This window comes from Macaca nemestrina, chromosome 6, assembly GCF_043159975.1.
Source record: "Macaca nemestrina isolate mMacNem1 chromosome 6, mMacNem.hap1, whole genome shotgun sequence".
In the NCBI taxonomy this organism is placed as follows: domain Eukaryota; kingdom Metazoa; phylum Chordata; class Mammalia; order Primates; family Cercopithecidae; genus Macaca; species Macaca nemestrina.
This window is the reverse complement of record NC_092130.1, coordinates 10,147,848-10,160,653: the sequence shown is the minus strand read 5'-3', so window position 1 is coordinate 10,160,653 and position 12,806 is coordinate 10,147,848. Positions and strand designations below refer to the sequence as shown.

At 48.9% G+C, this 12,806-nt stretch overlaps 1 protein-coding gene across 1 annotated transcript in view; it reads right to left on the bottom strand.

The window, feature by feature from the left end:
- The window catches only part of LOC105480850 (lymphocyte cytosolic protein 2), a 50,741-nt gene that overhangs the window by 18,581 nt on the left and 19,354 nt on the right, over nucleotides 1-12,806 (bottom strand). Inside the window, exons 4-10 of the mRNA XM_011740045.3 lie at nucleotides 9,878-9,943; nucleotides 9,403-9,434; nucleotides 8,358-8,395; nucleotides 4,483-4,681; nucleotides 1,842-1,939; nucleotides 470-536; nucleotides 269-352 (exon numbers count right to left, since the gene is read on the bottom strand). Of these exons, the coding sequence (XP_011738347.1) occupies nucleotides 269-352; nucleotides 470-536; nucleotides 1,842-1,939; nucleotides 4,483-4,681; nucleotides 8,358-8,395; nucleotides 9,403-9,434; nucleotides 9,878-9,943 (584 nt within the window). The remainder of the gene's footprint in view (nucleotides 1-268; nucleotides 353-469; nucleotides 537-1,841; nucleotides 1,940-4,482; nucleotides 4,682-8,357; nucleotides 8,396-9,402; nucleotides 9,435-9,877; nucleotides 9,944-12,806) is intronic.

Below are 12,806 nucleotides of genomic sequence, written 5' to 3'. Positions count from 1 at the left end.
CACCCCCAGGAGCAGAGAGCAGGAGCTTTCTAATGAGGCAAATCTGGGTTTAGGTCTCTACTCCCATCACTTGGTAGCTGTGTGATCTTGGGAAGGTACCTCTTTGTGTTTCAGTTTCCTCATCTGTAAAATGAGGATGATTCTACTAGTCTCCATTTCCTAGTATTGTGGCCATAGTTACATGAGATGGTGCATGTGAAACGCATGCAGGAAGCACTTTATAACAGCTTATCATTATTACTATGCATTAAATGTGAATCATACCCACCTAGTGTGAAGGGTTCTCTGTCAAACGGAGCTAATGAACGATCTAAGGGAGGTTTGGTGCTTCTGTCTATTGAAGGAGCAGGGACTGGAAGGGGAAAAGGCTGACATCAATGAAAAGAAGAAAGCAGTCGGCTGGGGATGGGGTGGGGCTAGGGGAGTGCCTGGTGGGAACAGGGCAAGAGAGAGCAGCCCTTGTACTCACGCTTTGCCGTTTTGTGGTTTCTGCTTCTGCTGGGTTCTTCGTGGTTGGTCTGGGGTGGTGGTAGTGGCTGCATAAAGATCCAAACGTTAGGAAGCATTTCCAATACATCAGCAAGACCTGGCACTCCCAAAACCTGTCTGGATCTGCTCACTTTTCCTTATCTTCATGTTCTGCCTAAAATCATCCATGACCATTTCTTCCCTGAACTACTGCAGTAGCCTCCTATCTGAGCTCCCTGTTCTAGACTCTGCCACGTAAGCTCTTTTCTGCAGGCAGCGGAGTGAGCATGTCACTTTCCTGATAAGACTTCCTACCACATTAGAAACAAAATTAAAACTCGGTAATGTCCTGCAAGGCCCTGCCTGAGCTGGCCCACGTCTGCTCTCTCAACTCTTTCCTGTGATCCCTTCTCAGTACCCATGGGGTCTCCACCTTAGAATCTTCTTGCAGTTCTTGGAAAATCTCAAGGTCATGCCCTCTTTGGCATCCCTACACTTGTTTCCCTCTGCCTAGAATGTTCTTCTCCCAGCTCTTCCTACAACTGGCTCATTCTGTCCCAGCTCCTTGTCACCTCCCCCCTCCACACCATCATGTTACCTGGTCTTCTGTCCCCCCAACCACACATAACTACTCAAATGATCTCTTTCAGACATCTGTCTACCGTCTGACGACCTGTCTCCCCCTAGCCCTAGTTGAGCTTTAAGAAAGCAGAGACCTCATTTATCTTGTTTCCACTTTATCCCCAATGCCTAGAACTCTGCTTGGCACATAGTAGCTGCTCAGTCAATATTTGCTGATTAAATAAGTGAATCCTGAATCTCAAAAGAAGGTCTTCAAATGTCAAAGGTAATATGCACTTGTGGATAAACTTGTGAAGAGAACACATTTGTAACTATCAATTCCTTAGTCTGAGCATCTCAGGGTCACTCTGGAAACTTATCAGATTCACAAGAGCTAGGCTGTATGCTTGAAGAAAGAGAAAACGGGGTTTGCCACCTCTGTCTCCTCCGGTCGGAAGGCACCTGTCCCTGGAATTTCAGGTGTCGGCCAGAAGGTGGCGCAAGTCTTTTTGCAGGCGAGAGGCCCACGCAACACCAGTAGGTGCCACGGACTTAATTCAGTTCTCTTTGGGTTTATTTTACAGTTTTCACTTCTCTCAAATAGTGGGAAGTAAACAAAAACCACCAGTATTTGACCCCAGAAAAGAAACACTTGTGAGTGCTTGGGTATGCATTTCCCCAGCCGAGGGAAAACATTATAATCTTTTCTTACAAAATTAGAATGAGATAAAGATGTTTATAGTTTTATTTTTCTCTCTGGCGGAGGAAATAACTGCAGTGGACACCAAGTAAAAGAACGGGAGGAGGCCTACCGAGTGGTTCCGGCCGGTGGGCCGGGGCGGGAGGGCGGCCATCGGTCTCTGCGGGGGCACAGGAGGCTGTTGGGGGGTTTTCCCAGAGGGGGGCCGGTCTGTGGAAACACAAGGTTATTAAAGTGAAATGGGAGTGTGAGCCAAGCTCAGGGGTCTCCAGGAACAGATATGCAGCTCGGGACCCCCAGGCCCACACCAGTGCCAGCAGGAGCCCCAGCCACGGGGAGACCCAGCCTGGATCTCACCCACCCTTCTCTGCCCATTTTTTCTGTCCTAGTTTGTGTCACTCTCCTTATACGCAGGCCCGGCTCTCTTTGCACTTCACAGGAATAGGTATTTATCCGAGATTTTGCCAATCAAGAAAGGCCTCTTTGCAATTAGCTCAGCCAAAACTGGAAGGGAGGATTTTCAGACAATTTTGTAAAGAAGTATACATACACATGCCTCTGTATGCAGACACACAAATATACACATGTGCACACATGCACGCACACACATGTATATGCACACACCTGCACACACAGAGACACGCGTGCACAAGAGACACACACGCATGCCAAAAATCTCACAGGCACACCCAGTTGCCTGTGCGGGGTGAAGTCAGCTCTCACTACCATAGGGATCCTGTTCTGTCTGCCCTTCCTTCCCCTCTCCAATGTCCTGGGCTCTCTCCTCCCTGACACTTCCTCCTTTTGCTCATCTCTTCCCATAAAGGGAGGAGCTGGTCACCAACTTCTCTTACCAGACCACAGACTCTTAAGTGGAAGCTAGATTTGCCTTGAACAGAAACTCACATTATCTGGGTAGAAACTCACATTATCCAAATCTCCAGGGAAGTGTCCCTAGGCCGGGTTGACAGGCTGGCAATTTCCTACCCCTTTGACAGGGAAAGCCCAGGACAAGACCATCAAGCAAGAGGGGTGAGTGGGTAAGGCCTCCTAATGCTTTGTGCCCTGGGTGCCTCTCTTGCCTGACTCTAGTCCCAGCCTTGGAGAGGTGCAGTTCTTCCACAGGGAAGCGGGTAGGAGCAAGCCCAGCCTGACCTAATCCCACCCCACTCCACCCACACTGGCCATCTCTCAGCTTCTCTAATAGGCTGTGCTCCTTTGAGCCTCAGGGCCTTTGCACGGCCATTTCTGCTGCTTCAAATGTTCTTCTTTACCACATCCACTTCCACTTGGCCAACTTGTATTCATCCTTTAATCTTGGTTTAATATCACAGCTTAAAGATTACACCCTCAGGCAAATGCTCCAGCCTCATCTCCTGCACTTGTCTTCCTGTCTCTGTGTCACAGTTTCACTAAGTAACCTCATGGCTCATCTGTTGGAGGCTGCCTCACCCGCCGGACTGTCAGTCCCTTGACGAGGGCTGTCTTATTCACTCTGTATCTTAATGACTGGCACACACAAGGCACTCAACAACTGACTTATCCATTGCTTCTCCGGACCTCCACTTCCCTATATAAGGAATAGACTTGATCATGGTTATCCTTATTACACAGATGTTTAAAAACCACCATGAGACATTGAGACAGCATTTTGTGAAAGGGCTTTAACATGAAAATGAGTTATACCACATAAAGGATTAAATGGTATTCGTTTTCTGTGGTACCGATCTTCCATTTTCAGCTTACTCCCTGAAAGTATATTATGCACGTATATATTTGTTTATTTTCTGTCAACACCACTACTAGAATGTAAGCCCGAGGAGGCAGGGCCTGTGTCTTCTTTCCTGATCATTTCTAAGCACTGAGAATGGGACCTGGGCTCTCAGCACATCGACGATGTTTGTTGAATGAACAAATGGAGAGAGAAGTGGGCCAAAAGGACAGATAGACAAGAAAAATCGTAAATACTGTCTATTTTTTTTAAAGTCACAGTCAAACCCTACTCAATATCTTCATGTTTATTCTAGCATAATAATGCTATGTAACTGTAATTTGGTCAAAAGATGGGGAGCAGCCAGGAGCGATGGCTCAAGCCTGTAATCCCAGCACTTTGGGAGGCCAAGACGGGCGGATCATGAGGTCAGGAGATCGAGACCATCCTGGCTAAAACGGTGAAACCCCGTCTCTACTTAAAAATACGAAAAACTAGCCGGGCGAGGTGGTGGGCGCCTGTAGTCCCAGCTACTCAGGAGGCTGAGGCAGGAGAATGGCGTAAACCCGGGAGGTAAAGCTTGCAGTGAGCTGAAATCCGGCCACTGCACTCCAGCCTGGGCGACAGAGCGAGACTCCGTCTCAAAAAAAAAAAAAAAAAAAAAAAAAAAGACGGGGAGGAACAAGTACTCTTGGAGTACCTGAGTAAACTGCATAATGAGTTGAAACTGCCAAACAGCCTTAGGTGGTAGTTCAATGCTAATGGCAGCCACCGCAGGCAAGAATTGGTTGCAGTATTAGTAGTCCTCACGGCAAACCTATGTGGTCTGTACATTTATTACCCTATTTCACAGATGAGGAAATTGAGGCCCAGAGAGGCAGAGTTACTCGAACAAAGCCACATAGCTGTTGAGAAGCCGAGCAGGTATCGACACCCAGAGCTTTCTGCTACACGGGCAAGCTGGGGCATCGGTCTTCCGTGCAGCAGTGGGGAGCTTGGCTTTGCGCTGCTGGGGCCGGAAAATCCAGAAATGGGCCCTTACCGATGTACATGGAGTTGGAGTTGGGAAATGGCTTGGCAGGCAGGATGGAGTTCTGCAGAGCCTCCTCATCATTGGAGGGTGGCGGCTCATAGTCGGCGTCATCTTCCACGGGTGCCTCTTCCTCCTCATTGGGGGACTCATAGTCTCCGTCATCCTCCCCATCCTGGTCATCATTGGGACTTTCATAGTCATCTTCTTCCTGCCAACGCAGTGATAGGGACAGCGCAGTTTGTAGAGGCTATGCGGCCCTCGATGTGCCTGTGCCCACTCTCTCCCTGCCAAGCCTCATCACAGTATAACCCGGGGCCAGGCAGCCTGAAGACAGTTACTCCCATTTTACGGATGAGGAATCTGAGGTCAGGGAGCACCGTATCACAGGGGCAGCCAGTCATGGACTTGAGACCTGGTGAAGGTCTTCAGACAACCATTTTACACAACACCTTTTTGCACCACAGAGAAAAAGAGAAGAAAGGAGAAGGATGCTGGATAGAGGGTACTGGAATAGACTCTGTCTTGAGTTAACACATTTTTTGCTCCAGGCATCACCAAGAGAAAGACTAAAGGCCTGGAGCATTTGTGATGATATTAGTTAATTGCCACTTCTGTTCAAGTGTGCCTGTGCTCAAAAAATGTCCTTTCATTATAACCTAGCGCAGCACTGAAGGCCTAGCTAATGGGGAAAACAGATAAACAAAGCCTGTTAAGTGGAAGGCAGATTAGGTTGTGTCTAGGAGGGGATGGTCAGAGGCTGTGCTATTCTTTTTGCTGAGAGTTGAGTGTATCAACACATCCATTATTCATGAAATCTGACACTGAGTGTGAAGCTGCTCTCTTGGAAAGAATCTCTAAATTTTAGATTTTTTATTGTATTTAATTTTTGCTTCTTCCTCGGTCTCAGGGAAAGTAAGCCCGAGGTGCTGGGTGCTTTTGCCTTTGAAGCAGTCTATGAAGGTGAACGAGCATTGGAATGACTTCCCAAGCAGAGGCAGCAACATCAGCAACAGTGATGAGTGCTCATCACAGTCATGCCAAACTCTAGGGCGCGAGTCAATGAGCCCAGACCTCAACGCTCAAGGGCAGTGTGGGAAAAAGCAATGGGAAGTGGCCACTTTTTGAGGAAAGAGATGTTCCAATGTCCTAGAAATCCTGACAGCTTTGGGTGGTCTCAGGCAGACTGTCTTTAAGTTGTTCTGTTGAAAGATTCCTGTGTTTGTTTTTGACTTGAGGAATATTAAAAACATCAACAATAGAGTGGCAAAGTGAGCACTGGGTGCCTTCCCAACTCCAAAAAATGACTTTGTCCTGCCCTGTCAGTGTTGTTATTACTTAGGAGCAGGTGGGCAGAGCCCCGGAGGAATGCTGCTTCAGATCAAGAGCCTCAGCATGGAGGTCTGCAGGCACGTGGCCTCCCTCCAGCCGCTGCTGACCCCTCCCTCACCCTGTCTGCCCTAGGCCCGTCATTCCTGACTTTACACCAGCTCTTTACCCTATCAACCTTTCTCAAATGACAGAGTTTTCCTCTCTGCTTCTAGAACAATCATTTTCTCCCAATCATTTGGCTTCTAAATTTGTATGCATGGTGGTGTTGCTAATTATATTCTGCCATATGTGTGTTAAAGTAAATTAAAATGGAGACAAGGCCTGAAGAATCCCTGAGCAGACAAAACCAGTTGAGTCTCATCAGTGACCTAAACCTTACTTGATTTGCAAGCATAAGCAAAAGTTAACTTGGGTTATTTCTTGTCAATGTTTATATTAAAGAAAAACAGAACTTAAGCTCGACCAATCAGAAGTAGCCAGCAAACTTATAATTATATAACTAGGAGCTTTCCAGCAAGATAGACTGAATGAGATCGGTTATAACTATAATCCATCAAATATTTTCTTTCTTTCTTTTTTTTTTTTTGAGATGGAGTCTCACTGTGTCGCCACACTGGAGTAGTGCAGTGGTGCAATCTCAGCTCACTCAACCTCCGCCTCCCAGGTTCAAGTGATTCTCCTGTCTCAGCCTCCCGAGTAGCTGGGATTACAGGCACACACCACCACGCCCAGCTAATTTTTGTATTTTTAATAGAGACGGGATTTCACCATGTTGGCCAGGATGGTCTCCATCTCTTGACCTTGTGATCTGCCCACCTCGGCCTCCCAAAATGCTGGGATTACAAGTGTAAGCCACTGCACCCAGCCCAAATATTTTCTTTGTATTATATCCACATTCACTTTATAAACGCTTATCCCTCATCCTTCTTCAGCAAAGCCTCCTTCTGGTTTGGTGCTGCCTGATTCATGAATCACTGTTTGCTCAAATAAACTCCTTAAAAAAAAAATTGCATTATGCCTCAGTTTATCTTTTTAAAATGGGGTATCCATAATGTGAAATGCTCAGGATTGGGTCCTTTATCTCCACTCCTTTCCCTGTATGTGCTTGCAAAGAGCTGGGCACATGATGGAGCTGCCAAGCTCTATAGCCACTGGTGAATGGAAGCCCTCAGTTTACAGAGAGGATTGGAGACTAGCCTCAGGCGCAGCACAAGAAAGGCTGCACGGCAGGGATTCCGCCTCTGTGAGTAAACAGAAGCTTTTCAGCGGAAACTCTGGGCTGTTTCCCCTTTGTACCAAAGAAATCTGTGAGATTCCTTCATTTTCAGGTAGAAAGCATAAACTTAGCTAAAACTTTTTTCCCCCCAAATTAAATGCTTTCTTTTACCAGAATCCCAATAGGACAAGGGACATTTTGTTTCTGCTTTTTTTTTTTTTTTTTTTTTTGAGACACAGTCTCGCTCTGTCGCCCAGGCTGGAGTACAGTGACGTGATCTCCGCTCACTTCAAGCTCCACCTCCCGGGTTCACACCATTCTCCTGCCTCAGCCTCCTGAGTAGCTGGGACTACAGGCACCCGCCACCACGTCCAGCTAATTTTTTTGTATTTTTAGTAGAGACAGGGTTTCACCGTGTTAGTCAGGATGGTCTGGATCTCCTGATCTTGTGATCCACCCACCTCGGCCTCCCAAAATGCTGGGATTACAGGCTTGAGCCACCACGCCCGGCCTGTTTTTGCTTTCTAAAGGCACTAGAGGCAGCCTCTTACGGGAAGGACCACATAACTGAGGGTCTGGTTACCTGGGTCCTAGGTCTGCCTCTAACTAGCTTTGTGTTCTACACAAGTCACATTCTGCTCTCCTGTGGGCTTAGTTGCCTCATCTGTAAAATGAACAGATTGGGTTACAGTCCACAATAGAGTTCTTAGCCTGAGACTGCTTCGTGGGTGGTGACTGTGTATATAGGTTCCTGGAGAGGGGCCGTACAATCCATCAGACTCTCAGAGTGGGCACTGTGACCTTGCAATGTAAAAACCAACTGGATCGCACCCTTTTGAGGTCTTTTCTGGGCTAACAGTGGGTTCTGAAGTTCTTCTCCCTCCGTGCCACCAATGGGGACTTAAGTCCATGAGAAAAGCTACTTGAGGGTAGATTTCTAGGAGTGTCCATTTTTGGAGATGGGGGTTGTGAGTGGGGGGTGGTAGCAGTGGGTAAAATGCAGTCAGCAAAGTACAGCCTAGGGCCCTGTGCAGCCCACCCTCTGTGTTTGTAAATGAAGGTTTATGGGCACAAAGTCAAGCCTATTTGTTTGCTCATTGTCTGTGGCTGCTTTTGTGCTCCCGTAGCAGAGTTGAGTAGCTGAGACAGAGGCTGCATGGCTCCCAAAGCCAAAACTATTTCCTGTCTGGCCCTATGCAGAGCACCTTTTCTGGGCCCTGGGTGGGTGTGCTGGCACCATGTTAGAGCCCCACTCCACTTGGCTCCATGCTGGGTCCATATCACAAAGCCGCCCTGGACACTGCTGTAAAGGTGCAAGAACAGCCCACACCATACTCACAAAGGACGACCAGCCCCCATTGTCCTCTTCATGGCTTTCTGTGGAAGGAGATGACACCACCGTCAGCACTGAAGAAAGCCGCCGCTTGAAGGAAAGTCAAAACTTCCCCATTTGATGCCTTCCCTCACCAATGCTCCTTCCCCGGCCTCCACCTACCTTCCACACCCCTGGGGGTTGAGCCATTTACTGTCAGCTCCAGAGACCCTGCCCAAGGTGCTCATTCTACCTGAGCATGAGCAATGGTTCTCAACCTTTCACATGTGTAACAGTGATTTAGGAAGTGCTTTAAGACCTGTAGTTACCTGGGGGCCTGTGCCTACTGCTTCTGACTCAGCAGGACAGGCCAGGCCCCAGGAATCTGCATTGCAACACTTGTGCGATTGAACAGTTGAAAAGCTGCTTTACTGCAATCCCAGCACTTCGGGAGGCTGAGGTGGCAGTCACGAGGTCAGGAGATTGAGACCATCCTGGCTAACATGGTGAAACCCCATCTCTATTAAAAATACAAAAAATTAGCCGGGCGCGGTGGTGGGTGCCTGTAGTCCCGGTTACTCAGGAGTCTGAGGCAGGAGAATGGCATGAACCTGGGAGGTGGAGCTTGCAGTCAGGCGAGATCGCGCCACTGCACTCCAGCCTGGGCGACACTCCAGCCTGGGCGACGGAGCGAGACTCTGTCTCAAAAAAAAAAAAAAAAAAAAAAAAAAACAAGCTGCTTTAAAGACTCAGATGCAGGGGGACTAGCTCAGCTCAGGTGCTCACTCAGAGGCGGGGTCCCTCTGTTTTCCTCTACAGAGCCCCCAGAGTTCCTCAGTGTGTTTCTGAAGATGGTCCCAGCAGAACAGGGGCCATAAGCCAGGTGCCCTGCAGAGCGACATCTCCTCCCCTCCATCTAGACCCAAACTGTTTTCTGGGTAAGAAATGGCTGACAGACAAGTCAGTAAGGTCACCCGAATGAACTCAAGGAGCCCCCGGAACCAGAAAGGCAAGAAAACTGAAATACCTATCACCAACTAAAGCAATCACCTCTCAGCCCTGATAGCTTTACCTGTCTCTTCAGGAAACCGCTGGACTTGGGGTCTGCAAAGGCAAATAGCATTGCGTTAACGGTCCTGTTGATTTAAGGCGATCTCCCTCGTTCCTCAATCTGGCCCAGCGAGAGGGAGCCCCAGTGGAGGACATGTCTCACTGCTCAAGAGGGGCTTGTGTCCTTACTGCTCAGCAACTGGGGCTAGGATACCCTGAAAATTCTGGAAATCACCAAGCCACATGAGTGGCATGACTGGAAGCTCATGACTGTCTGATGCTCTAGAGGGAAGTTCCCCTGATGTCCCAGACCCAGGGACAGGATGCAGGGCAGGGGAGGAAACTCCTTCCTCTCCTTGGACACCATCTTCCAGACCCCTGGGATTCAGGGGACCAATGCAGGTCAAAAAGTAAGGCAAAAACAGTTCTGTGCCTCCCTTTTAAGGTTCAACTTGGGATTGAAAAACCTTGCGTTTCCTTACACCAGCCCCACTCACTTGCGTGTGAAGATGCTCCTCCTCTCTTCGTTCTTGTTGATTTCTTGACTTAACTTACTGAGAATCCTGCAAGATAAAGAGACAGATGAAGAGACAAAACCACCTTCTCTCAGTCTCAACCCTCCCCCTGACCCTTGATGTCCCCTGGTCTATAGAAACTTGGGGCACCAGGGCCAACTTTAGCCAACCTCCTCTTTGTCACCTCTGCAGGGACCCTCTGCTCCTCACTTCCTCCCAGAATTTGCCACCTTATTCTCCAGGCCAGACCTTCCTCCTGCCCAGGAAGCCTTCTTTCCTCCTTGCTGATCTGTGTCTGCCTGAACCTTCCAAGTCCAGCTCAGAGCTCCCCTTTAAAGACTTGTCAGCTCACACCTGGCTTTCCCTCTGAAAATCAGGAGCCTTAGGATCTGGATACAATAGCCATGTATTTTCTTGTCTTACTATTCCTGGGGCTGAGGTCCCCTGGCTCTGCATGACCTGGCAGTGCTGTCTTGTTCCCAAGAATCTTCAGACCATCATCTAGACCCACAGGAATCAGCTGCTCCTTGGAGATTTCTTATCACAACCTCTAGTGGGCTGTTCTGTGGGCTGCCATCGCCTTCCATCTTCCCCTCCCAGACTCCCACTCGGTGATGTGGATTCTTATAAAAGCTTGGGGAGGTATTCTCTATAATGGCAGGGGCTGCAGAATGAGCGACTCCCTGAATCACTCATGTCCCTGAGACCAGCTTTGACGAAGACACTTGAAGATACTCTTAGTCCCCAGGTTCCTTCATGTCAGAACTAGTAAATCCCCAAATCCCAGGATAGAGCTGGGGGAGCTGGGGCAAGAGGGCTTTGCTGTCAGAACTGTATCTCCAGCGTGCCCTAGCAACAAGCATCCATTCCAGTCTCTCAAACATCCAGAACTTGAGATTCCAGCCCCATTGGTCACTGATGAGACCAACAAGACCCTTGGTAGTCAACAGGCTTAGTGTTTCCTCAAGATTTGGGGCAACTGGAAGGAACCTCAGATTATCAGTCCAATTTCATTTTACAGAGGAGGTGGCAGAGGCCCAGACAAAGAAGGGACTAGCGGATCATGAAGTCAAGAGATCAAGACCATCCTGGCCAACATGGTGAAACCCTGTCTCTACTAAAAATACAAAAAAAGCTGGGGCATGGTGGTGCGTGCCTGTGGTCCCAGCTACTTGGGAGGCTGAGGCAGGAGAATCACTTGAACCCAGGAGGTGGAGGTTGCAGTGAGCCGAGATCATACCACTGCACTCCAGCCTGGGCGACAGAGGGAGACTCCATATTTTTTTTTTTTTTTTTTAAAAAGGGACTAGCTTGAAGCCACACAGTAGTTAGTGGTAAAGACCACCCTTCTTCCCACGACTCACACCAGCACCAAAAGCTAGCCTTTCTAATTTCCAAGCCAGCGCCCTTTCAACGCACACACCCCTGTGTCAGTTCCCTTTCTGCTGCAAGCTCTCTGGAGGCAGACACTGTTGAGTCCCTGGCCTGCCTATGAGAGTGGCTCATGATCTCTACTCTTTCTGCTTAACGACCATCTCAAAGTAACGAGTTTAGCCTAAAATAAACTTGCTAAATTAGCAAAGGAAGTCCTTAGCAGCCACCATTTCTTGATTCCTCCATCACCTCCCCTGCCCCTCAACTCCCCCATTTCTCCCAATAAATGGGATCCAGGCTGGGCGCAGTGGCTCATGACTATAATCCTAGTACTTTGGGAGGCTGAGGTGAGCAGATCACTGAGGTCAGGAGTTTGAGACCAGCCTGGCCAACACGGTGAAACCCCGTCTCTACTAAAAATACTAAAATTAGTCGGGCGTGCTGCATGCCTGTAATCCCAGCTACTCAGGAGGCTGAGGCAGGAGAACCACTTGAACCTGGGAGTCAGAGGTTGCAGTGAGCCGAGATCACGCCACTGTACTCCAGCCTGGGGACAAGAGCAAAACTTCGTCTCAAAACAAAAAAAAGAAATGGGATCCAAACCTCCTACCTCATTAGAATAATAGGATAAACAAATTTTGATCAACACATTGGGTACTTAAGAGGAAAAAGAAGGAGAAAGGGAAAGGTTTGCTCTCTGTAATAATATTGTTGACAACTCCAGGCTTCTGTGACTGCGCAGAAGGAGAGGTTTTAAGAGCAGCAGTGGGGGCTTCCCAGTCGCCTCCTGACCATGCTGTCAGAGTGCTTGTGACATGGTTCTTTTTGGTTCCTTTAAGTGGTTGTTTCGGGAAGGCAATGGGCATGTGGGATGGAAGGACTCCTACAGAGCGGGCGAGGGAGCCCCGTTAGTGTTCTGTGTCCTTGCCATGTCAGGCAGTGCTGGCTGCAGCAGCCACTCCCATTCTGTCACCTGTTTATTCAACAATGTGCACTGAGGGCCTTCTAAGTGCTGGGAACTTAGAAGTGCTCAAAGTGCATCAACGAACAAAACAGACAGATCCCTGCTAGTGGAGAGGAAGCTTTAAGGAGGGAAAATGTGATGCATATGCACCGTGCGCATGCAGCGTGGGGGGCTGGGGAGGGGGATGGGAGTGCAGGGGTAGGGTGCGGTTGCCATTTAAAATGATCGGGCCTCACTGAAGAGGTGACATTTCAGTAATGACTTGAGCGAGGTGGGACTGAAGCTCACCTCAACGCCCTCCTACAGAGCTTGACGGCGCTCTGACCAGCTCACAGCGCTGCTTTGGATCTTGAAAGAACCTCCTGCTCTCTGTGGTGTTGCCTCTCACCAGTATCTCTACAGCCAGGCTGGAGGCTGCTGGGGCTCGAACTGGGTGAGGAAGGAAATGCCAAACCGCAGGCCTCAGCAGAGGAGCAGCAAAGAGCTGAGCGGGGGGTGGGCAGAACTGGGCCTGACAGTTGGCTTGTAGCAAAGTGTGGGCTCCCAGGGTTCTCCTGCTTTAATGGGCTACCG